The sequence below is a fragment of the Rissa tridactyla genome, chromosome 3 (assembly GCF_028500815.1).
Source record: "Rissa tridactyla isolate bRisTri1 chromosome 3, bRisTri1.patW.cur.20221130, whole genome shotgun sequence".
Classification (NCBI taxonomy): Eukaryota; Metazoa; Chordata; class Aves; order Charadriiformes; family Laridae; genus Rissa; species Rissa tridactyla.
This window is the reverse complement of record NC_071468.1, coordinates 67,120,406-67,143,437: the sequence shown is the minus strand read 5'-3', so window position 1 is coordinate 67,143,437 and position 23,032 is coordinate 67,120,406. Positions and strand designations below refer to the sequence as shown.

General features: G+C 36.5%; 1 protein-coding gene across 8 annotated transcripts in view; it reads left to right on the top strand.

The window, feature by feature from the left end:
- Nucleotides 1-23,032, top strand: part of LAMA2 (laminin subunit alpha 2) — a 376,025-nt gene that overhangs the window by 278,397 nt on the left and 74,596 nt on the right. For all 8 annotated transcript variants that reach the window (XM_054197441.1, XM_054197439.1, XM_054197436.1 and 5 more), the window contains 6 exons: nt 5,806-5,948; nt 6,477-6,575; nt 11,528-11,639; nt 16,094-16,256; nt 20,757-20,967; nt 22,548-22,664. In XM_054197441.1, coding sequence (XP_054053416.1) covers nt 5,806-5,948; nt 6,477-6,575; nt 11,528-11,639; nt 16,094-16,256; nt 20,757-20,967; nt 22,548-22,664 — 845 coding nt within the window. The remainder of the gene's footprint in view (nt 1-5,805; nt 5,949-6,476; nt 6,576-11,527; nt 11,640-16,093; nt 16,257-20,756; nt 20,968-22,547; nt 22,665-23,032) is intronic.

Below are 23,032 nucleotides of genomic sequence, written 5' to 3'. Positions count from 1 at the left end.
ATAGTCTCACTTAAAGAAAATACATGCAAATACAATGACCTATGTTTGAAAAAAGAGTTGTAAGTAATATAAAACATAGTGTAACTAAGCTGTCCAATGTCAGTATGTTATAGTTAATATTTAGGAAAGTGAAAATTGATTTTGAATATTTGGCAAAGAATAACTATCTGAATAATGAATTTTTGGCAAATTCTGTAAAAGGTCACCACACAGTACAACATGAAAGCTAAATAACGCACATTTAAATCCAATTATTTTAGCCACAATATTGTAATCTATTATTTTTAAAATATAACATTTATATTTTAACATATCCCTTATAGAATCATAGAATCATAGGGTTGGAAGGGACCTCTGGAGATCATCTAGTCCAACCCCCCTGCCAGAGCAGTAAGTATTCTAAAGGTTTTAGAGTGAAAATTTGCAGTGAAAAGACAGAAGAAAATCCGGGGCAGCGTACACGTTCATTGGAGCAATCTATTTCTGATAAAGCTGAAAATCTGTTTTACCAGGTTCTTACTGTTTTTTTTCATAATGCGTCATTTTTCAGTTGCTTAGTGCATGCCACTTTTCACAGCTGTGTTATAACAGTTATATTTTAGAAAGCTACAGGTAGAATGGAAAGAGAATATATTTTTAAAAGCCACTGTACAAAGGGGGGAAGAATTTGTTTACTGCTAAATAACAATGGAAAGATAATTACAGGTGAATGGCACAGACTTCACTTCCCATTATATGCCTAGGACAGAACAACACGATATTCTCTAGGATGCCATTAGGCAATGGAAAATGATATCCAAAAAGCAGATTTTTTTCTAAGTAATGCAAGAGTCTGAATGGTCTACTACAGGTCATAAAAACTGAACTTTTTGCATTAGTATGGTTAATAATTCTATTGTTTCCCCAGCTAAAGTGACCATCTAGATCATCATGGACAGATACTCATAATGCTCTGCTCTTGAAGACTTCCTTTTAATTTTTGGTCTCAAGTAGTCCACTTCTTAGGCTCCCTTTCCCTTCTGTTTTGAAACAGTCAGTAGACAATAAGAAAATTAGTAACGATTGCAAACTGCTTTTAATAATGCTGCCAACATCCTTGCATACTGTCAAATATGACAAAATTTCTCCCAAACCTTCTCTAATGCTTACAGATTTTTATTTTTATTTGTAACTACAAATTAATTGTCCTCTAAATGATTGATGGTCCCTTATGCATCACTCATTTTTACTGTAATAAATATATCTCACTGTTTATTCTGCTGAAAGTTGTCAACTGGTAATTGCTGACTGGCCTATAATGACCACAGTACTGAAGATGTGTATTTTTTTTCTTTGTTAAGCCACACAGTTCCACTCCAGAACACGACTGAGTTGTGTGATGCAACAGGAGCAGCCTTTCCTTAGTTCATCTGTACCCAGCATGCTCAGGCAGACCAAGATCATTACTATTTGCTTGATTTATATTTTACACATACATATCAGAAATATGTAAGCAAGCCAAAGAATGTATTGCTCCCTCCTCATTCTTCCCAAAGAGCTTTGACCTTATCAAGCTGAAGTGGAAAGATGGAGCTACGAGGGGGTTTGGATCAAGCATCTTCATTTTCTTAGATTATTAATTCTCTTGTGTATTTTTTGTTATACCTTGTGACATTCCACTTCAGTTGCAGAGTTTGTAGTACATAAAATGAAGAACCTTAGATTGCAGTGCTGTTGGAACAGTGACTGTGCTTGCTACTGTGCAGTGTTTAGGGAAGAAAGCAATCCTAGTGAGAACTTCAAGGCTTTATTGTTAAACATATGGCAAGTCAGAACTCACCTTCTGAATGCTTTCAGGGCACCAGTCATAATTACAATGGGGACTTCAAAAAAATTTGGCTTCAATATTTTGAGCTCTGTTGCAGCACAAACTGCAAAACCTTTTGTCAGATGTGTGCTCCTGTCACAAATGTTCCTTGGGGTCAAGCAAAAACCTAAATGTAAAGCAGTCAACGTCGTTCTGCTGTACAAGATTAACAGGGAACAAGAAGCAATCACGACATCGAGAGATAAAACAGATATTTCATTGTTAGGAATTTTTCTTTAACTCAGTCTTGTGAAAAAAATGGACCTTCAGACTTGCTGCAGTCAACAAACTTACATCTTTACTGATTTAAATATTCAATATTGGTAGAAGGAGAAAATTATATAATCAGATTCCTTTAATACCAGGTCTTGGACACTTAAATACTGTACTCAAAGTAGACTGGTGCTTGCAATGAGAAGGAGTTTTTCCCAGCTGCCACTTGGTTCTGCACCCAGGAGAACAAGGAACCTCCTAGCCGCTGGTCCTGGCAGAATCAAGGTTTACCCTCTAAAGTAGGGAGCAGCTCCATGATCTCAGCCCTTCCAAATTCAGAACTAAGCAGAGTTGCTGTCCTTGTCAGAGGCAGGTCTTGAAGAATCTGTGAATAGATGCACCTCCTAGCTCCTACACAGTCCTTAACTCATCAGGAGCTGGGAGCTTCTTATTACAACCCTTCACAGTGAGCTGAAAAGAAAGATACTGTGTGTAACACCAGATCTATGAAGCCTTGTACTAGCTTTCGCTATGTTCTGAGTTTAACAGAAGTTATGAGCCCTTATAGCACAGCTGTAAGAGTTAAACTGACCTCTGTGCTGGACAACTGCTTCTCTGTCTGCGTGAGCTCAATAAGAGATGGGCACTCCTACTTGGCCTAGAAGCTGATAAGCTACCAGTTGTTCTCCCTTTTTTGATGCAGGAGCTCCTGTTGAGTTTAGACCCACACTCCAATGTATTTCGCCCAACTCAAACACTATATAAACCTAACTAGTACTGGTATGTATCAGAACCAGCCCATGAGGCTTTCTAAATAATGAAAATCAGAAATAAACCTGAGTTGTTATTTTAGACCCTGATCTGGATCGGAATTTTTTGAGATTCTGGAGATATATTGATCATGCAAACTCCCTGAAATCAGCAGCAATGGCAAGGAAGCTAAAGCTTTCATCTCTCTATGGACGTTCTGTTTCGAGAGGCAGAGGAGGGCTTGTTTATTATTTGGTGTGAAACCAGTGCCAGTGGGGTAACCGCCAACAGATAAATGAACCTAACAACAGTTCAGCACTTTATAGTGGAACAATAAAAAACAGTAACAGGAAACTAATACTGAAGAGTCACTATCATAGTGACTTATAGTGACCATATTATATCAGAGATTGCATGGTTGCCCTTAGACCAAAAATTACCTAGTCATAACACAGTCTTCTGAGTCTTAACAGCAATGAATGTGTTAAAACAAAATTGTGTTAGTTAATCACTCAATTGGAGGAACACATTATGGCTCAGATGTTTGATTTCTTTATTGTACGTTATCGTCTCTCTGTAAAATGGAATGAGTGGTTAGATGTCCATAAGCTTATAGTGTCTTTTATTACTTGAACAATAATTTTTTAAAAAAAGTTTCTTTGGCATGCATACTTTGGAGATGCTTCTCACAAGAGGTAAGTCAAAATCCTTAGAGGACTTATTGTGCACGGGAAAGTGTGGTGAGAGTGGAAAACACAGTAATTTGCATTAATTGCTTGCTGGACTGTTGTAATATTGACTGCATGATTTGCCTCTTACATGCTTGCACTGCTGTAATGATCTGAATTTAGTGCTGCATTTGTTAATATTAGACACAAATTTATCCTGACAGTTTTATAGATAGACATAGAAGTATTTAGTCTTGCAAAATATAATCATGCTCTTGAAGTATTTCCCATAGCTACAGTACATTTCAGACTGAGTACTGGAGTAGCTTAGTCCTGTGTCATCTACTCGACTCTGGTACTCACTTGATGTAGTTTCTCTTTTCAACCTGATGACTGTGCAAGAGGTGTTAATTTGTACTGAATGTTCACTTATCAATTGTTTACTCACTGAGAATACTTCATCACTTCATAAGCTGTTCATTTTTTTTTCTTACTGGTGTGAATTGAGTTTATCTTTAACACATAGCAAATTTTTAGCATTTTATTAACAACCACTGACAATTTTGAGGGTGAATAGATTTTAGCTTGTTTCATTAGTGAAATAATGTAAGAGGAAAAAAAAAAAAAACAAACCCAAAACAAAAACCAAAAAACCACCAAACCCAAGAAACAAACATCAAAACCCAACTATTTTCAGATCTGAGATCACTTATTTGCATCCTGCAAAATGACTATAAGGTCTACTTACCTTCTTGACCAGCTACAGAACAGGTTTTTTTTCTATAAAACATTCGGTTGGCTGTAATACTTGCTTTTCCTTTAATTCTCGCAGACTTCTAAAAGCAAGCACACAGATGTCAAGAGCTGGGCTTGTAGTAAGCTTTTATTTTGCCTTTTTTTTTTCCCCAATTTCACATAGAAATACAAACCAGAATGTAGTATGCCCACAGTTAACAAATGCAGAGAAGTTCTAGTGCAGTTCAGCTTATGTAACAAAATACTGTGAAATAGGAGGAAGAAGTCTGCAAATGGAAGCCGTGGAAATGCAAAAGGAAGACTTAAAATAACAGGATCTAGCTTTCTGCACCCACTTCTTACTGCGCTAATCCAGCATCTGTCTTGTCTCCTTTGCAGTCATCACATGAGTTTCATGGCGTATTAAACTGTAGTATTCATTTTTCTTCGTCTCTCTGTATTTGACTCAACTCCTTGCTATATGGAACAGCCAACCTACAGAATAAGTACGACATTTAGATAACTGTGAAGACTTTAAACAACAGAAAAGATTTAATTTTGGGGTGAAAAAAATGTAATTGTTGAAAATTACTTCTCTTTTTCTACAGAAACATACATGTTGTTTAGTGGGGTTTTTTTAGTCATTGAGCTGCCCAGGAGTGTTGCTGAAATAATTACATACTTGTAAAACTTTAGGTACAACCCTCCATGTGTCTTAACATCACCATGAATTCCTTGTTTCACAGTCTGTGGCATCTCCTCAGATGTTGTTTAGGTTTGCCAGTCCTGTGTAGCATCTTTATGCAGGGGAACAGAAAGGCATTCCCACAACTCTGTTATTAAGGATGCAGAATTTTCCTGTCTGCAACATAAATGATACAAGACTTTAAGGTTTTGAGAATTTCTTGTGATAGTTAATAGAAAGCAAGAGGTAGGAAAATGCAAACTCCTTTTGATATATGCAGAGCACACCAGTATTTTTCATGCTAAAGAATATTTGCAAGAAAGGAAGCATACATGAAAAAGTTATAAGCTTGTTAGTGAAAGGAGGTAGGGAAAAGCATTTCTTAAAAGAAAACTAGCAGTATTTTTACCTAGACTCTTTCTACTGTCTGCATCACAAGTTTAGCATGCTTGGCCATGCTGTTATATGACTATAAAGTATGCAAATTATAAGATTTCTTTAGTTTTTTCTTACATTCAAATCCACAACCACACTATACTTCTTTTAAGTGTTCCTTAGATTTTCCAAATTACCTGTCCACTTTTCTCCGACTTCATCTGAATTCCTTGTCTAATTTAGGATTTTATATTGGCTAGTCCACAATGGCCAACGTTAATTATTTCTTATTTTTCTGGGGTAAGTCTGCTAATTTTGCTCTTCATGTTTCATATTAAAGTCTCCCATTAACAAGTCTTTCCTGTTTCCTAGTTGTTGTTTCCATTTTTTCTCCCAACCTATGCTTTTGGGGTAAATTATCTGAAATTAGTGTTACCTCTCACAGAACTGTATGTGTGCCATAAATTTTCTAACTCAAACATACATCTTAAACATTTAGCAGGAATAAATAAGCTTTGCCGTTCTTCCCCCAGCTTGTGATGATGAATGCACAGGACTCCTTCTCAGTGACCTGGATCGGTTAAACCAGATGATCCTGAGTGTTAATCTTAGTGGTCCACTGCCTGCTCCATATAAAATATTGCATGGTTTTGAGAACATGACACAGGAATTAAAGGTATGTTCACAGTATTCACATACATACAGGGCTTCAGTACAACTGTACTTCAATCTGTTCAAACATACAGCCATGAGTAGATTCAGGAAAGGAGAAAAATTCAAGATTTTATTACTGCAATCTTGCTTTGGTTGATAAATAGTTATTGCAGTTATTAATTTTGACTTATTTAAATAAATAAATCTCACAGCAGTAATTTGTGTACATGTATGCAAGGAATTGTACTGCAGGCACAGAAAAAGTGGTCGTATACAAATAAAATAGTGTTCATGCTGGTGGTCCATAAAGCAGTTATGTATTTTATATACTGTATATTCCCACCATACTTAAAAGTTCTCCACTAAACTAGGTAAAGCTGTCAAGATTCCTGAGAAAAATATGTTGGGTGGATATGACACAAGAGTCAATGACAAAAGGTAGTTGCATACTGTAATGAAAAGGAAATTTTTGATGCTTCTCTACAATATTTGGAAGCACTGAGATCCATTAAATACAGATTTTCGCTCTCTCTCCTCTCTTCCCTAATAGCATTTGCTTTCACCTCAGCGAGCACCAGAGAGACTTCTTCAGCTAGCACAAGAAAATCTGGATACCCTGGTGACAGAAATGGATGAACTACTGACAAGAGTAAGTCTATGATCACGTTGGGGTCTATGGGTTTGGTTAAGGCTGCATAATGACGGAAGTCTTCTGAATATGAATTAAACATGAGTGAATAGATGAATTATAAGATGCTTCTCAATCTATGTTTGAAATGGCAGTGAGTCCTCTAACAACCTCTTTTTTGTGGGCCGATGTATTGAGATATATTTTCTGCAGAATTTTATAGTAATGTAAGAAAACTTTATAATACTCATACAGAGCATTTGGAAAAGCTGATAGCAAAGGAAAGAGTTCTTGATATAGCATTTATGGGCTTTGCCATGACTTCAGCTGTAGCTTATGTTACAAACATAATGGCAACAAAACCATGGGAATACCACACAGTATCTCACGTCTTTGACTGGCTCAGGCTTTCAGAAACTGAACTGCCTGGTTTCCTTCCTTTTCTTCTGAACATTAGTACTGTCTCTGGTAAGGCTATCCGCTTTCTGCATCAGCCACATCATCTCATATTCCCTTTCAAATCTCCTGAGTCTGACTGTCTCAAGATAGTTCTCAGCCTGTTTCTCTTTTAAGATTGCCTGTTGCAATAGCAATAGCCTGGAAAAGTTTTGATGTTTTGCAGTTTAATTTTCTGTGTTCGGTTATCTGTTGTCCTGGCTTGTTTCTCCGGGAGCTGTAGAGGAAATGGAAGCCTAACCTGATTCACTTATTTTAAAGAAATTTTAAATTTGGATTTAAAAATGGAAGTCCTGGTTCAACAAATAACAAGTTCTCATTAAGAGTCAATGAATGAAGTAATTGAAATGGGGACAATATTTAAAGGGAGAAGTCAAATATATGCACAAGGTGTGTGAGTTTATTTAAATATATGTGTTCTATATTTCATTTATGAGGGTAGTGAGAGTCTTCTGGGTTTCAATCGATTTACTCTTTTTATTAGGAATGTTTTATTTCAATATAGACCTTATTTTGGTCAGTAAAAGACATTGTCTAAGAAAATAATATAAATTGTGCCACCTAGTGGAGGAAAAAATAGGAAAATGGACCAGCCGCAATAAAAATCCAGCTGCCCGAAATATACTAATATGAAGGACTAACAAAAATCATGTTCATGAGTTGTGCTCCCCTGCACTGAAATAGGCAAATGAGAAAGACATGCATTACTGTACTTATGAATATACACCTGAGAGAATTTACCTAAACCCCATACAGTTTTAACATCCTGTCTTAAAATTGTTCGTGGTTTACAGAACCAAAATTCTCAGAGAAACTAGTTTATTTCAACCTATGAAAAAACCTATGAAATCATGGGGAGTTGGTAAGAAAGCATCTGTAATGTGCTTGCATATGTATGTGTGTATGTGTGTGTCTATACACATGCATACACAGGTATCTATACATACTCTCATTGTAAGTATAAAGAAAGCTTGCTTTTTCACATTTGTTTGATTTTTTATTTTTCTGCCAGAAATAACTATGGCAGTTTTAAGTCTAGGTGGATTTTTAACTCATGACAGCCCTACAAGCAGGGAAGATGTAATTTCTTTTATTAAGATTTGTCAATCTTAGGCTAAGACGATTTTTTCTTTTATTTTTGCATAGTTGCTCTTTTTAGTATGCTTTTCCAATTGCCCCCACCAAAAATGAAATAAATTTTAATCCCCCATGGAGATGGCCTAAAATAATGTTGCAAATTCTGACCTTCTGTAGACTTACTAGTCTTGGAAGGAAAAAGGTTGGAGGTGTGATTTTAGGGGATTTAGTGTGCTGGCTAAATTATCACCGCTTCCCTTTCTGCAGTTTTCTGTTACTGCAATGATTAAGTAGCCTTATGATTTCCAGTTATTCTTACAGAAATTTGTTAACTGGATTGCAGTTGGGTTTTTTAATTTGGGGACTAGCAACTGGTGGCAAGAAGATATAGCTGAAAACCATATAATGGCTCACACTTGGAGCCATTTTAGGATAAAACGTAGAAGACAATAGCATTTAGTCTACAAAACCTTTGGGTTTTTTGCTTCCTTGTGGTCTCTTTTCAACCAGTGATCTCTTACATCAGTGCAGTACTCCCTCCCCGCCCCCCATCATATTCTTTCCTTCTTTCACTCCTCTATACAGAAGATCCTCACGTCTTTCTCACACTAACTACATTCTTACATGTTGGCATGCACATTCCCACATCTACCAGCAGAGGCAGACCTCAAACTCTTCACTTTCTTTCAGTTCACTACCTTTAGTCAAAACCCCCTCTTCCCTTCTAATTAGGTACATTCAGAGCTTTCACGAAAGGCAGGGATCAGAATCACTGCTCTTGGTTGAAACGCCTGCTTTAACTTTGTAAACTTTTTCATTTCTCCCATACCACTGAATTTCTCAAGCTCAAAAATTTCTGATAGTAGTAGCAGAGGCAACTTAGTTCTTAGTTTGCAATAGTTGGAAGCATTTAGAGGGAGAGCCAAGAACTTGTGTCTGTACGGTGAGGTCTGTATTTACTTCTCCTTCTGTGGTCTGCAGCTCACTAGCTGGAGAAATTCCGGTAGGGCTCCCCTCCAGATGCCATCCAGAGGAGTTTCTTATGGCTTGATTAAGACCTCACAACAAAACAAAACCACAAATGTTTGTGTAATTGCTAATACTTGCTAATAGTCTAAGTTGCTAAGTGGGACAAGGCCTTCCATGGAACGTTCATCACTGAGTATAAGCTGTGGACATCACCAAAGCAGGTTTGCTGATACTTTCTTTACTAGATTCCCATGGTAAGGATCTCGTTTATGCCAAAAAGACTTATTTGTGTCCAGACTTCTTGAAGATTCATTCCTAACCCTTGCCCTGAGTCCAGTCTGCCTGACCCTTACTGCTCCCCCAGAAAGAGTTTGATGTGACTGTTTAACTGTTAGGAGATGCTGAAAACGGACCTTATAGAAACGGTAAATTGTAGTAAACTGAATATATAGAAAATTAGTAGGGCTTTATTAACAAATGGAAACACTTAATTAGACATGGAATGGCTAGGTAGAGTGTGAAGGAAGTTTGCTATTTAATTCAGTTTATGGGGTTAAAGCTAGACTAGATAATGAAGCAAAAGGTTATTTTTCAGCAAAGCAAATTATGGCAAAATACAGAAAGCCTTCGATGGAGCTGAATGGGATTTCGGTACTAAAGAGAACTGTCACTGAGAGGAAATGAAAACTGTTCGATGACAGATTAATGTGCACAAAAATGTAGTATGTGCCATTCAGTCATAAATACTGAGACATTAAAGTCGCCAATTGAAATTAACATGATTATGGAAAAAGTAATCAAAACTAAGAAAAGTATATATAAGTTATAAAACACCATTAACAGTAAAGGAGTTAGAAATATTATAGAATATAATAAAAGTGAATGTGAAAATTCCAAGCAAATAAGCCACAAAGAATCAAAGGCTGATTGTGGACGATTTGACAATAAATAATAAGGTAGTTCTCAATTACATGAAGAATAAAATGACATCAGAAATGCCAAGCTGGGTTAGAGCGGTGGTCCATCAAGACCATTGTGTATTTTTGCCTTTTTCCTATCCTAAATGCCTCTTACAGCTCACTGTTAGAACATTTTAGTTCTGCATCCAGGCAAGTAAAGGGGTTTTGTAAATCTTAGAGGAAGGAAACAATAGCATAATTAAAGATGTATAAATGTGAAAATCCTTGTTCTTCTACTGATATAGAGATGAAAATGGAACTAACTCCCCCCAGACAGTACAGGTTCTTAATTCTCCCTGTATAATTCTATTTACCTGAACCATTTTCATATAAATTACTTTCAGAGTAACTACTCGGAAGTAGACCAAAGCTGTAAGTGGTATAATGCCAGGGATTTCATTTCAGAAACCCAGCTGTCCTGTTGTATCTTGAGGGCTTCCATCTAGAAGCTAATGACGAAAAAATAAATGTGTTAAAGCAATATTATTTCTCTTTGACTATTACTGAAATATGTATGGGGGGGGGGGGCGTAACTGAGAAAATGGTTTCTACAGCTCAAGTCAGAGAAAACCTAAGCTCATTTTGAATTATTGACCTTCTAGCCATTTCCCAGAGATTGGAAAGATCATAATGCCCTGCTTTGAGACATTTCTTGGGAATGCAATCCTCAAAATAAAAACTGATGGGGTTTTTTGCGTTTTTTTTTTTTTGCTTTACAATACAGTTTGAAAAGCTTTGTTGCTTGAAATGGTCAGGTTCTTTGTAATAAAAATGGGTCCATTTTGTAAATAGGGACCTTGAGAGCTAAGCAGAATGTCTTCAGATGATTCCTTTCCTGAGCATGTTTTTCAGATCTGCAGCAGACATTTGTCTTCATCCTGCTGCTGCTGTGATTCAATAAAATTATGAAGCATTTAGTTACACAAAGCTAAAATTTTACTCAGCACCCCAATATGTTATAAACAAACATCTTCAGGCATTAGAGTTGTAAAAAACAACTCTTCTTTTTTTTTTTCCTCTCTTTCTTGGTTTAATTAATGTATTGATTTAATATTCTTCTTGCTTGTTGGCATGAACTGTCTCTTTGAGAACACCTTCGGGGAGGAAGCAAAGAGGTCATGATATCTACTGCACTTTGTCAATCGAAAAGTGCGCAATTGTGAAACTGTGGAAAGAATTCCCTGAAGAATCTATTAAAAGGTTCCAAACAACGTTTCTTTAAGCAAATTCAGTGAAAAATTTCATCCTGTCTCTCTTTGTGTGCTGTTGCACATAACTAGGGTTTCTAAGAACCTAAAATAAAGCCTTCCAATTTCCATTTAAAGGAAAAGATAATAAAATTTAATTGTGTACTTGAACAGGGCATGTCATTTCTCATGCATCTGATCAATAATTCATTGATTGCCTTTTGCCCAAGGAAAGTTTTGTTCATAGATTCAGCCAGTAGGAATATCGCATAGTGTAGCCTTGTCCTGTTTATTAATTATACTTTTCCTGAATTTGGATTACTAGGCTACCAAGGTGACAGCAGATGGTGAGCAAACCAGGCAGGATGCTGAGAGGACTAATGACAGAGCGAAATCTCTTGGACGGTTCGTCAAAGGCATTCTCCAAGCTGCTGAAGGTATTGGAAAAAAAAAAAAAGCCAATTGTTTCTCAAGAAAACTGAAGGATGGTGGGGAAGAGGGTCTGAGGGACAGCGAGGAAGAGCTTATTCATTGAGAAGTGTCATGTGGTTTAAATGTTGAGTGAAGAAACTACAGTCAACTATCTCTAGACTTTTTGCAGTCAATGGGTGTAGTTTATATAAACAGTGCATTGGTAATTATGAGCAAAGACTAGCGGAATATTGAGTATATTTCTGCAGGATTTTTGCAGTTATTTGAAGAAAAGCTATTATGATGAAGTAACTAGCATGGCTTAGCTTTTGTTTATTTTCAAAGCAGTTAAAAACATGTATTGGTAAAAAAGCTAGACGTAATTTTAGCACTTGGTACATTACACTTCATCTTAATTTCCCCAAATTACTTCAAAAATACATTACTACTTGCTGTTAATGAACATCTGCTGCTTGGAATTTGCAAGCAACTCCTAACCCTACCTATGTAGTGGCATGGAGCCAACTCTCTTCCACAAGCTGATTCACTGCACTTACAAATGCAGTAAAGACTTGTGAGCAAAAGTATTGTGGATGGCTTTGAGAAGCAAGACCTATGTAATACATGAAGCTATTAAATAAGATAATGGCTGTAAAATATGAAAATGATTGGCAATCACAGGCAAGTTTTTTACTTGAAAAATACTGATCTATTCTTTCTTCCTCAGAGCTTCCCACTACAGTACTGATTTCAGTAGTTATGTTTCTGAAGGTCCATTTCATTGAAAGGGAAAGCTTTCACTTTTGTCCAAGTGCTATAAAATACGTTTTATATTGCTTTTCATGTAACACATCCCAGTACATGCCCTGTAGCTGAACTGAACAGCAATTTAGGATATCTTTAGGACATACAACTTTGACATGAAATAAATGTGGGGAAAGCAACAAGAAAAAGTAAGCGATTTTTCAATAATTTTTTTTAAACAAAAGACCAGGTTTTTCATATATCAAGATGAATTCGGGATGACAAGGGCTAAACCAATTTTTTGCTCCACAAAGTTTATGCCTAGTGTTTGTAACCCAAAAAAAACTTTCCTCAGACAGGTTTAGCAATAAGAAGTGCTGAGGGGGTGCAGTAAATGTATGTGGTATCTTAGAAGTAGACAAAGACTTCAAAATCAATGTGTTTGCCTGGTGGCCAAGTTAACGTTTTCAGAACAGACGAAATACAGGAGTACAGAACTGAAAGATACTTCCTGAGTTGCTGCATCCGCTCCCCTGTTATCATAAACTTTCTAACCTTCATCTTCAAAGTAGTTCCCACAAATACACACAATCTGAACAGAAGGCAGATTTGGAACCCTGCATAACTGCAGACCTTCTCATTTCCAGCTAAAAATATTCATGTTTAGTTTATTATCTTGTGTTCTTTTGCTAGCCTTGTTCTTTAGTTCAAGTAGGGTTTTTCCTCTCCCTCGTGCTTCCCCTCCTTCCCCCAGCCCCAACTATGTTCATTGAGAAGAATCATATTCCCCTTCAGCCCCCTTTTCTCCAGACTAAAACACTTTATAAGATTATTCTCCCAAATCTCCTGCTTACCTTCATATAATTTCACTTTCTCTGTTCAAAATTTGGTTCATCTTTCATGACCACAGGTAACAAGCATTGACATGAGGTTGCTTCAGTGTCTTGCACTTCAGTAACAGTAAAACCTGCCTATGTCAGCTCTTGTAATACATTCTGGGATAGCATTTTAGCATTTCCTTTTCTTCACAGCTGGGTGCCATTGGAGATTCATAATGTTCTACGTTCTTCTCATTCATACCTTATATCTAACTGGAAAAACCACAGTTTACAGCTGAAATTTCTGTTGTTATTTATTTCACAACCCTTGTATTTTCTAATATTGAATCTCCCTCCGGTCTGATTACTTCAGTTTTGAAGGTCACCCAGTTATTTCTGCATGTCATTCCAATCCTTCTCTATTAAGACTGTCTTAGAACTTTTCCTCCTAAGCATATTTTCTCAGTAGACTTCCTTTTTTTTTTCCTTCCCCAGCATTGTTAATGAAAATATTCAAATGGATTTGCTATTAAACCCTATAGTCTGACATGTGCTACCTTAGGAAAAAAAAATAGAAACACATTCATTTATTCCACAACCTATTTTCCACTTACTTCCAAAGCAAGTTCTCAGGCCTTAGTGGAATTCACGTTTCTTCAAAACAGGCACTACATTTGCTTGTTCTCAGTCAAATGGTCTTCCTCCTGGATTTGCAATGTCATGCACCAGATCTTTCAGGTTTCTAGAATGGCAGTTCTCTGGCCATTCCGGCTTGAGTTCTTCAAAATGTTCTTCTTCTGGTTGTGATAATTTGTATATCCTTTTGCCATCCTCAGCTGTCTTCCTGTTCAAGATCACCATCTTTCAAAAACTGAGGAAAAAACTTTCTCTTTAGGATGGTGCCATACCTAGATTATTTTAAAATTTGAAGGCATTTTAACTGCATATTGGCCCTATACCTACTTTGTCTCTGCTTTTTTTGATGTATGAGACATTTCTAGATTCTTCCTTAAAGACTTTATGTCCACTCATGATGTTCTGATTGAAATGAGCAACCAGTTTCCACGTATTCTTTATGACCATTCCTTGTCCCCATCCCTAGATTATAGGTTACTGAAAGTTATAGTACTTTGGATCTCTAGGAATGCAGGACTGTACCTGTGACTCTCTAGTACTTGTTGCCAGTAGGCAACAACTTCAGGATGAAATGCCATGAAAGGTCCTACTACTTTCCATTGACTGAAAGTAATGCTTGAGAAGGCAGTGCTCAGAAGTACATGACTGTAGATCTGACAGATACCTCCCTAAATGTCAGGGAATCAAGGCATTCTTCAAGCCATAAAAGCTTCTTATTACAAGTGAGAAGTTTGTCGTGATTTGTTGTAATGACCATACTTGGGCCATTGATCCATTTCTACTGAACTGATTACTGACTTTCTGAACTTCTGAGTACCTGTAACTAGTTTTCCCTCTTAACTGTGGAATATCCCCAGCTTTGCACTTCCTTGTATTCGTCTATGTCAGTGCACCCAAATCTTTTACCACCACTGGACTCTCATCGTTTGCAGTATATTAAGACTAGAAAGTAAAGATTGTTATGGGAAGAGTAGAATGGATGAGAAAGATACAGCTAGGTATATTTTTTTCTGAACCTAATAAAAGCTGAGATAACATATCCATTTTCTATTTTAAGGTAAATATTCAAGGAGGTTAAATTACTATTTATTTATTCCAGACTTAAAAAAACCCTAATATATATATGCTTATTCCTGGCCCGAGGTCACTTAGTAATGATATATAGCATAAGCAATCCGTGATCCATTTAAGCAAAGTGTAGTCTTTTCCAGTCCTCACTACCCCACATATAATCACTCTTGATTAAAGATCAAAATCTCAGTTCTCACCAGCAAATAAAATCATTGGATTAGAATTTTCTTCATAATTTGCTCTAAACCTACACAATGTGGAGATGAAATAGTAATTTATTTGAATTTTTGGAAGACAGATTTTAATTTCTTCAATTAAAGATTTACTTTAAAACATTCAGAAGTATCCACACAACCAGGAACTGTGCTATTCTGGAGAAATCAGTTACTTGGGAGCCCTGTGCCTATGGAAAGGCAGCAGTACTTTTAAAAATTGAACATGGAGCTGATTGTTGTAAATGATCTAGTTGCTTCTGAAAAAATATATTGTAATACGTTATGGTGTGCTATGGCAGAAAGATTTTAGTCTGTCCTTGAATGTGATACCATGTGTACAGCTTTATCAGTTAGGAATAATTCAGCTGTTCCAAACACATAATACATTTATAGTGCACCATCATATATTCCAACCGTCATACCCTTCTTTTCCATTTCTGGGAATCTGCTTCTAAACCACATGAGAGGGTTTAGACATCTGTGGGTGTCTTTCGCTCCTCTTCACTCTCCTCCTTTTTTCCGAAATCTCCCAATCATTTATTCTTCCTAGCACTGTTAAGTCTGAAAGCTAAAAATTACATATTTTGAAGTTCTCCAAAATAATTTAAATCTAATTTTCATTGCTTATACTGCCTGCACCTCTAATTCTAAGAGCAATATACCAGATTATCTTCTGCTGTTTTGAAGGTTCAGTGCAAATTCTTTCTTTCAGGGGGAGGAGGAGGGGAGCAATATATTTCTTATACCGGATATAAAGGCTTCTTCACTTTAATTATTGTGCTTAAAAGTAAGCTATAATAAAAGGTTTGAGGAAGCATATAACATGTTCTCATTTGTTACTGATCATTGGATTAACCATCCTTTATATTTCGCAACAGCAATATCCGGTACAAGTTGCATTCCATTTGCTGATAAAGTTGATGGGCAGATGCTTAAAGCCCCTCTGATGTTTTTATTTACTAACTTCCTACATAAATATTTTTTGGCCCCCTGCAGCTGCAAATGAAGATGCTATAAAACTGAACGAGACACTCAGAACCTATGACGAGACCTTGGAGAAGGGTCTTCCAGAGCTGCAGAGTGAGGCCGAAAGAATGATTGCAGCGTTGAGAAACAGAGCGCTGAATATGCAAGAAAGAATAGCTCAAGATGAGTTAAAGTGAGTAGAGAGACCTCAGGCTTCAGCCTCCCGGTGATAATGTCTGACTCTTGTAAATGTGATTGTCATCTTTTCGAATCAAGTTTTCAAGCTGGGGTTTACAGAAATGTGATGGAAAACAAGGTCTAATACTTCTTATCTGTTAATGTAGCACTTGCATTTTGGAAATGCTTACATATGTGGAAAGCAATCCCTAGGAAATTACTTCTCTGCTCCACAGGTACCAGCAACATTTCTAATCAAATTCTAAACAATTCTTCTTAGGTTTTTTTTAGCTTCTGCTTTAGACCTGATGAATGGCTTTTGTACTAAAAAGCTTGTCAAGAAGCTTGGGTTTTTTCCTGGAAAACTAATTGGTCTAATAAAAATATTATCAGTCTGCAAAGTTTGTCCAATAGCACAGTCATTCAAAAGGATGTATTTTGCCATTTATAGAGTAGTGTATATCAAAATATTCCAACTCAGTGGCACAGTTGCCCACCATTTGGTTATTTAGCTACCAGTAAAAAAACCCAAGTATATATACATATATAATTATATTGGTTTTATATTTATAAAGCATTTTGCAAATTGCTGAAAATTTACTTAATCCAGGAAAATATTTGGCTTGAAGTTAAAATTCTGCTAGTCTGTTATGTCTGTATCAGTCAGACCTGGCGTATTTCTAGAGCTAGGGCTTGCTTAGCATTTCTCCAGAGCAAACAACCAGCAGGTAATCCAGCCGAGCAGCTACTTAGTCCATTGAAGTTGTGATGGCTCGGTAAACTGTTTGGGATATAGGTATTCAGGCCTGAAAATATCAGTTATCAGGTGCGTGCATACTGTAAGGAGATGTAAATAGAATACAAGATTAGCTAAGAATTCCAAATAGTATAGAATCAGATTTACACTGCCTATCTTATACTTTATAAACCAGATCATTTTCTGAAAATCCTACCAGTACAGTATTTCTTCCCATAATTCGGATGGTTCCGCTTTCTGTTCTCTTGAGAAAGGATATATTGCAAACTTATTTTTCAGCAATGTTTTATTGCTTTTTCTTCTGTTTTCACTGAGTCTCTTCTATCCCTTCTTAGAAATAAGCCAGGAAAAAGTAGGGATGAGAAAAATTTACCCAAACCTTTGAAAGTGCTGCCTGCAATTTTAAGGCAGACTCAGGGGAGGCCTTTCAAACAAGGTGTTCTTAGTCCTCAAATGCTATCAAATGCTACAGCCAATATGAAACTGTCAGACTAGCATGAAATCATTTCCAACTCTGGCCCAATAGCTAGAGTAGGAAATGCAGTAGGGCTTTTTTGAGGGAAAGGACTTCTCTCCCTCTTACCTTTCTGCCTGAAGTGTGCAAAGTGAGTATTTTTGTTTCCTGATAAAGGAATACATTTTATATTAAAAAAATACATGAATATACTCACTGATTTTAATCATAGTTGTATGGTTTATCTTAAGGATAGGATTACCTCTTTATAGGCAGTCATTGAGATCCAAGAAATTTGGCAGTGAACTCAACAGCAGGAAAATGAGTCACTGTGAATTACAGGATGGGGAGGAAGGATCCCTAGATAATGTTTTCTGAAACTCTTCTATAAAGTACTGCCTCTAGAAGAAAAATGTCTTAAAACTGCTTAAATAATTTAGTAAGATAGTGGATAGGATACGTTCTGCAAGGAAAAAGGGTGAAGAAAAATTAATTGTTCTGAAAACTTTGTGTTCGTACATGCATGTGTGTGGATCTCTGTGCTCACATGTATTCTTACAGACTCATTTAGAAACATTTACTTTTGAATAGCTCTGCAAGTCTCATGATCACTTTGAAGTAGTTAATCATGTTTACTCTTTGGTGAGATGTCTTTTGGCAGTGATTGTATTCTGCTTTCAGGATTTTGTTCAAAAACAGAACGACAGGAACCAGTGGGTTCTTGTTGTCTCTCCTGTTCTCATTGAATTCTCAAAAGTTTAATGAAGAAGACGAAGTCTTACTTCTTTTATAGGTGGCAAACTTTTCTCACATTTGCAGCTTTTTCCCTCATTTAATTTCCTTTGAACTTTCAAATCAAGTCTGCAATCTGATTTCCTTAGTGTACTGAAATGGCACATTAGTCAATAATTTATCTCTAAAACAAGCATGTTAAAAATACACCAGTTTCTGTCCTAAACCATCCTGATTTTCATACATATGAAATCTTTCAATATCTTTATAACATTCCTACACATTTTTTCAGATGCCACTGAGTTGCTATCAATGGATGCTGTGAGCCAGAATTCTATCTCTCTATTTGATACGCTGAATAGCTTTATTTCTGTATGACTTTTTCTTCCATAAATTTGTATGATGGCTTTTTAGCCACTGTGAACTTCTGTCATTCAGTTTCCTATAAGAATGAATTGCATAACTCATCCACACAGTGCTTGAAGAGATGCCTCATGTGTTTTGACATTGATTCCTGATATTTTCCTTTTTTGTATTTGGAGAGACATTGAACAGTTGATCACCTTATCCATGCTACTCATGATGTTACTGTCCTAATTTCTTCTCCAGATAGGATAATTCTAACATATTTAAACCATCATATATATATACACTGTTTATTTTTTTAATCATTTTTTCATCAATTTCTAATCTTTCTTTTGTTCCTTTATACTCATTTTGAGGATCCAGACCATACAGCATTCCAGCGTTAGGCCAGACCTGTGATTGTTTCTTCTAACACTTCAAGCATTTCATATAGTTTTGTTCTTTTTCAAGGAAGGTACCCACTGAAACTAGCACAGCTTAAAGGTGCAAGATAGTATTTAAAAAAATGTGGTGCAGTCCAGTCACACAGAAATTCTGGTACGTAGAGCAAGGGATTATATGGAGCAGATTTATTGCCGTGTACTTCATTAGAAAGAATGGAGGGAAAAATGCAGAACAGGTTGATACAGAAGTGTTATTGTTAGAGCACCAGTAAGGATTTTTGAGGGAGACTACTAGACAGATTGGTAATTTGGACTGTGCTGTGAGGCAAGGGCAGAAAAAGGAAATCCATCAATCTTGTACTGGTCCTCCAGTACTGTGGAGTCATAAGGGTGTCAAAATTTTACAGAAGTGTAAGACAGTAGCTGCATATACAAACAACAATGGAGGAGGTATGGGAGAAATTCTGAATTCCTTTCTACACTTCTTCTGTGACAGGATGTCAATACTGGGTTTAAATTTTTGATTAAGTATTTTGTCCTCAGAAGTCGCAAATTCACAACATGAATATTTTTTTTTTTGTCAAAACCAATGGCAGAGCAGATGGGGGAAAAAATCCATCTCAGAAAATGCCAGAGCTAAGGTAACAATTTGGCTTTCCTTGTCTCCAGTTCAGATCCTTCATCCAAATTATGCCCAGTGGCAGCGTATCTTTTCCACCTCTCAGATATTTTTTTGTGTGTGCATTTATTTATGTGTTTATTTTTAGAAGGTTTCTAATGGAACTGTATAGGCAGGCCAAACTGCAGTATTTTTCAGAAAATATCGTTCTTGTTTTCCCCACAGCTTCTTCAGACCCATTGCCATAATGATACAGGAAGAAAAACTTAATTTATTCTGGGTGGAAGTGCGATAGGTTTCTTCTGTAGGTATTATCTATCCTACAGATTCCTGTGTACTTAGGATTTTTTTTTTTTTTATCTCTAAAGCATCATTTTGGAAGTGCCTCTTTTTTTTTGTCTTTTAATTTTTCTGGCCTTATCATATCGTTGCATTAATGCGGTGGTGTTGCATTATGTGAAACTGATTCAATGGCCTGGTATGAGGCAGACAAATGATGGGGCATAAAGACTCCAGTATTCCAGTCTTTTAAAACTGGAAGTAGCAACTGTCTGATGATCAAGAAATATTGTATCCCCTACCAAAAGCAGGCAGTTGGGAGCTTTCTATTTCTGTGTTGCCGAAGCCCTTTAAAAATATCCCAGAATTTATTTCAGATAAGCAACATTCTTTGGCTACTGGAAGTCATAAATCCAAGGATCCTGAGGGTTGTTTATTTTACAGGAAAGTATTTATGTTTTTTGACTGTCTAAAGCAGTTTGTCTGCTCCAGGACAGCATGAAATCAGGCATATCTACATCTCCCCCTCAGTTCAAGGTAGGAAGCCACTTTGTGTCACGTGTCACATTAATGTGAATGAAGGAAATCTTTTTGACAAGTTGAAATGTTTCGGTAAACCTCGCTTTACTAGTCAGATCTCAAGAATGGCAACTTACCAAAAAAAAAAAAAAGACAAAACAATTTTCAATGGAGAATATTTGAATATTTTCTACTTCGTAAATAAGACCTCAGGGCCTTTTAAAAACTTCTTTAAGAAAGCGCTTAAGAACAACTGTCGTTTCACCTTGTTAAACTTGTGTTCTCTTGAAAGTTATTTTGAGATTTAATTTAGAAGTCTATTTTATTTGCTTGCTATTAAGAATATTTAGATTATTCAGTGTAGGGTATATGAACTCAGTGCCTTCATGGGTGGTGATGTATTACAGGAATGCAGAAGATCTTTTGGACAAGGTGAAGAAATTATTTGGTGACCCCAGTGAGAAAAATGAGGATCTCAAAAATGAGGTCCGGGACAAGCTAGCAAACTACCACACCAAAGTTGACGATGCTCGAGATCTGCTAAGAGAAGCTACAAGTAAAATTAGGGAGGCTGATCGTTTATCTGCAGTCAACCAAAAAAATATGACCATGGTAGAGGTAAGTGCTGACAAGTTGTGTCCTTGACTACTTGGAGTCTGATCAAAGTTTGAAACTTTGCATGATTAAATCTTGAAACAAAAATATAAGCAAAATAAAAATAGTATTAAAATAAAACTATATCTTATGTAATTTAAAGGAAACGTTCCTCAGAATGAGGAAATGCATTGGCTTTTAAAAGCAGAATTACTCCACAGCTTTATCAAAATAATATCATCTGCTTTTAAACACTGAGTAGAGGGTGCATTAGATTTATTATTCTGGGGGAGATTAAATTCATCCCACTATAAATAGTCATGTAAAATTCAAATCTTGTGCTCCAGATTTAAATAGGAGTTCAGTTAAAATCTTGGTTGCCATATATTTGCTTCTAGAAAACTTACCCTTTCATCTCCCTCTCCAACCCCTGGGAAGAAGACTGAAGGGGGTATGTGGATATTACAGAGTAATAAATCAAACTCTATTCTCTGTAGTTAGTAGCTGTTATAAATGACCTCCCTTGTACCAGAGGGGTCTGCTTGTGATTTAATTTAAATTGCAGAGACTTAAAGAGCATATTATACTGTACATTAACAAGCATTTAACCAAGACATAAAGAGCAGAGTCAACCTAATGAAGATAAATGTTTCATCTCTGTTTGTATCTCGATGAGCTTTCGCCTCATGTACAATGATGAGGTTAGAGTTCCGAGACCTCTTCTCAGCGGAGATTTGTGGGCTGGATTGAATTAAGGAAAGACAGCTCTGTAAAGAAGTTAGGGGATCTCTGTTCTGTGCATTTTCTTCCCAAAGGTGGATGGCTAAAGGTTGGAGAAATTACCTGCTACCTCAGTTTTTAAAATATTCTGTGCATCACAGTATCAGAGTGCCTGAAGGCATCCTTTCCACCTGTCCATCTGGTTGTTTGAGGATGGTTTTTTTGCTTTATTTTGACCCTGTTTTGACCAAGAAGCCATCACAGCACTCTTAACACTAGAATGCCGTGGTGACCTATCAAACTAATCTGTAATACTCAGTGGATTTTGCACAGGAAATTGTGCGTTCCTTATTTAGACGTTCATCCTTACTACACAATATGCAGTATTTTTACTAGTTGGAAAATCAAGAATTCTAAGATTGCTCCAAACCATCATCTTTTATTTTACATTCAGTGGTTAGTGAAACACCAGTGGATGTAAATAGTAAAGCAGCAGAATATTTTGAAAAATTTTGCCTTCATACCCAGAGAAGGTAATCGTCAAAATGAGGAACTTGCATATCTAGGTAAAGATTAGGATTTCTAACTTCTTTCTGATTCATTTTGCAGTAGTACTACAGTCAGTTACCTCTGTTATAGAACAACAAAAAACCTACCCTGTGGGAGGGGGATACAAAGCTGGGGACAGGAGGAGAAGGAAAACATATCTTACATTATATATGCTTTATTGTTGTCACCATCTTTACTTTGAAAGCTCAGAGAATTCCAGTGGTATTGTGGCACAGTGACAAAATCCAGTCTTCTATTGGGATGCTGGTATTTGAACTGGCGTCCCCCTTCTAGCAAACGACTCATGTTTTTCTTTGTGTGAACACATCCTATAGAAAAAGAAGCAAGCTGTGGAAGATGGCAGGCAAGATGTTGAGAAGAGCCTGCAGGAAGGGAATGATGTCCTTAATGCAGCCAACAAACTTGCAAATGAAATCAGCTTAGCTGTAGAGGTGAGTGTTTTATCATCCTTATCTGATAATTAGTACAATGAAGCATCATTATGGAAGCAAAATAGAAACTTAAAGTAACGCGTGATTTTTCTTTTTATTTATCAATGTAATGTTGGAATATTGGATTGGAAGAAATCATTTTTCCATTGTTGTATGGTGGAAGAGATAATCTGGTATATAAAAATGATTAACTTTGAGATTTAAATGATTCATTGGATTACACAAAGAGCTACCGCATAATTTTTCATGGACTCTGCCTTCTTTTATAAATATGGTATTGTGTTTAGGGTACTGACTTTATCTTTAGAATTGCAGATGCAGCAGATCCATTCACAATCTCACTGTGACTCTGTACTCTAGATGTAGAT